Source organism: Schistocerca piceifrons, chromosome 2, assembly GCF_021461385.2.
Source record: "Schistocerca piceifrons isolate TAMUIC-IGC-003096 chromosome 2, iqSchPice1.1, whole genome shotgun sequence".
NCBI classification, from domain to species: domain Eukaryota; kingdom Metazoa; phylum Arthropoda; class Insecta; order Orthoptera; family Acrididae; genus Schistocerca; species Schistocerca piceifrons.
This window is the reverse complement of record NC_060139.1, coordinates 1,067,328,519-1,067,331,109: the sequence shown is the minus strand read 5'-3', so window position 1 is coordinate 1,067,331,109 and position 2,591 is coordinate 1,067,328,519. Positions and strand designations below refer to the sequence as shown.

General features: G+C 49.2%; 1 protein-coding gene across 1 annotated transcript; it reads right to left on the bottom strand.

Moving 5' to 3' along the window:
• Positions 1 to 872: 872 nt before the first annotated feature.
• On the bottom strand, positions 873 to 2,249 carry LOC124776125 (putative mediator of RNA polymerase II transcription subunit 26). Its single transcript, XM_047250964.1, has one exon. It carries the CDS (start codon positions 2,247 to 2,249, stop codon positions 873 to 875), a length of 1,377 nt encoding a protein of 458 aa, XP_047106920.1.
• Positions 2,250 to 2,591: the final 342 nt, after the last annotated feature.

Here is a 2,591-nt window from a genome sequence, read left to right as displayed (position 1 = left end):
CTGATGTACCCTAGACTGCATGACACAAAGCTTTATGCCTCACTTGGGCCCGGTACCACCAACATTGAAGTGTTGATGACTTGAAACGTGTTGCCTGGTCAGATGAGTCGTTTCAAATTGTACTGAACGGATGGATGTGTACAGGTATGGAGACAACCTCATGAATCCATGGACCCTGCGTGTCAGCAGGGTACTGTTCAACCTGGGGGAGGCTCTGTAATGATGTGGGGCGTGTGCAGAGCATATGAGACCCCCTGATACGTCTAGAAACGACTGACAGATGGCACGTACGTAAGCATTCTGTCTGATCACCTGCATCCATTCATGTTCATTGTGCATTCCGAGAGACTTTGCCAATTCCTGCAGGACAATGTGGCACCCCACACATCCAGAATTGCTACAGATTGGCCACCAAACGCTCCAGACATGAACATTATTGAGCATATCTGGGATGCCTTGCAACGTGCTGTTCAGAAGAGATCTCCAGCCCACCCACCCGCCCACTCCCAGTACTCTTACCGATATATGAACATACCTGCGGGATTCATGGTTTCGACCCCATACCACGTCGTGTTAAGGCCCTTATGTGTGTATGCACGTGACGCCGATCTACTTCAAATCTTTCGCTTCACATTGCTCAGTGAAGCAGTTAACAAAATGCCATACTTATCAGAAGACTAACAAAGCTCACTACCTCCCACCACCATACTTTGAAGTCATTTCTGAAATCATCTTTCATTTGGTGTCATGTTCTATACGTAGCTGAGAAAGCAACAAACAAAAAAGAAATCCTATATTTTGGAATTAATTTCATGACGATGGCCAGGTGGTAGAAGAGATCTCCTAATAGAGAAAAATACGCCTTAAGTAACTCATTTTGAAAGAATTAGAGACTTACTGGCTGGTGTTCTCATGTTAGAGCCTCGTTGTGCCCGTGCTGCAGCAGGACTAATAGAGCCACCATTTGTTGTTGGAGCTGATTCTGTCGTCTTTGCTGCCTCACTCTCCTCGGGATGATGCTGTTGCTGACCCAGCATGACAGTCATCTGCTGCTGCGGACACAGCATGGCAGCCATCTGACACTGCTGCTGACTCATCATGGTAGCTCTGTGCTGCTGCTGCTGCTGCTGCACCTGGCCCAGAAATGCAGCCCTCTGTTGCTGTTGCTGCACCTGGCCCAGAAATGCAGCCCTCCGTTGCTGTTGCTGCACCTGGCCCAGAAATGCAGCCCTCTGTTGCTGTTGCTGCACCTGGCCCAGAAATGCAGCCCTCTGTTGCTGTTGCTGCACCTGGCCCAGAAATGCAGCCCTCTGTTGCTGTTGCTGCAGAAGCAGCTGCTGCTGCTGCACCTGGCCCAGCATGGAAGCCCTCTGTTGCTGTTGCAGCTGCATCTGCACCTGGCCCAGCATGGCAGCCCTCTGTTGCTGTTGCAGCTGCATCTGCACCTGGCCCAGCATGGCAGCCCTCTGTTGCTGTTGCTGCTGCTGCTGACCCAGCATGGCAGGAATGCTTTGACTTTGTTGTTGTTTGTAATGGTGATGCAGAACAGCCATATGCTGTTCACTATGGATGGTAGTGATTAGTCGCTGCTGCTGCTGCAGTCCTGGTGTGGTGGATGTCTGTAACTGCGTTAGTGGTGGTATTAACTGGGGACCAAGCAATGGGTAACATGAAGCACCATTTAATGCATGATGCTGGACAGGCCTCACCATGTTGTTACCAGCCACCGGGGCATAGGGCAGGGTATAGCAGAATTCTTGTTTTTGGTGGACAAGCATACTTCTGCTAGCTTCAGGATGGTAACTCCCCGTCACAGGTTGACTCAAACGTGCAGGAGCTGCATCATGACATACCTGTTGCTGATTTCGCTGCTGAGCTGGTACTGGCGTCCGTGCAGATGGTAACAGCCCACCTCTTGTGCCTGACCGCTCGGGTGTAGTGTTGTTTACTGAAGGCTGCTCCACAGCTGAAGCTGGCACAGGCTCCAGTGGTCCGAACTCTGTCATCAGAATATCCTGACGGTTATAAACAGGGAGGCCATCTTGACAGTAGCTCGAACCACACGTTGTGCAGGGTTGTGTGTACCAATAGGGCATCGGCGTCTCGAGTGGTCCTACAACAAATTCAGCCGCCTCGACCATGTGTAGCGAGCTGAACTCTGTGGTGGGCAGCGGTACGCCATCTCCAGGTCGTGAGAGGCAATTGGACTCGTGCAGGGGACATGTGCCAGCCCTGGAACATATCACCATCACGTCTTGCACTGATCTGCCTTCTGCTGAAACTCCGAACAGTATTTAAGTCAGTCAATGTTGTAAAGTACAAAAAGTAATTGTTGATAGATAATACAATCCGCTATAAATACTTTCAAATATGCTGTATTTCAATATCATAACTGGTTTCACGCTGTCATGAATTTACTGCCCTCCAGGAAGCGTGTGACGTTTCCTACTGCACTGTTCTGATCTTCAGAATGTTATTCAATACTGCACTGCACAATTATATTTGGATATTCAGTGGACGTTTTTTGTTTCGATAGTAGAAACATGCTAATAAACCTGCATTCATTTATACACAAGGTGACACAGTTGTCT

What these genes read in the sequence shown, in the direction of transcription:
- LOC124776125 (XM_047250964.1), bottom strand. Translation starts at nt 2,249, where the DNA reads ATGGTGATATGTTCCAGGGCTGGCACATGTCCCCTGCACGAGTCCAAT.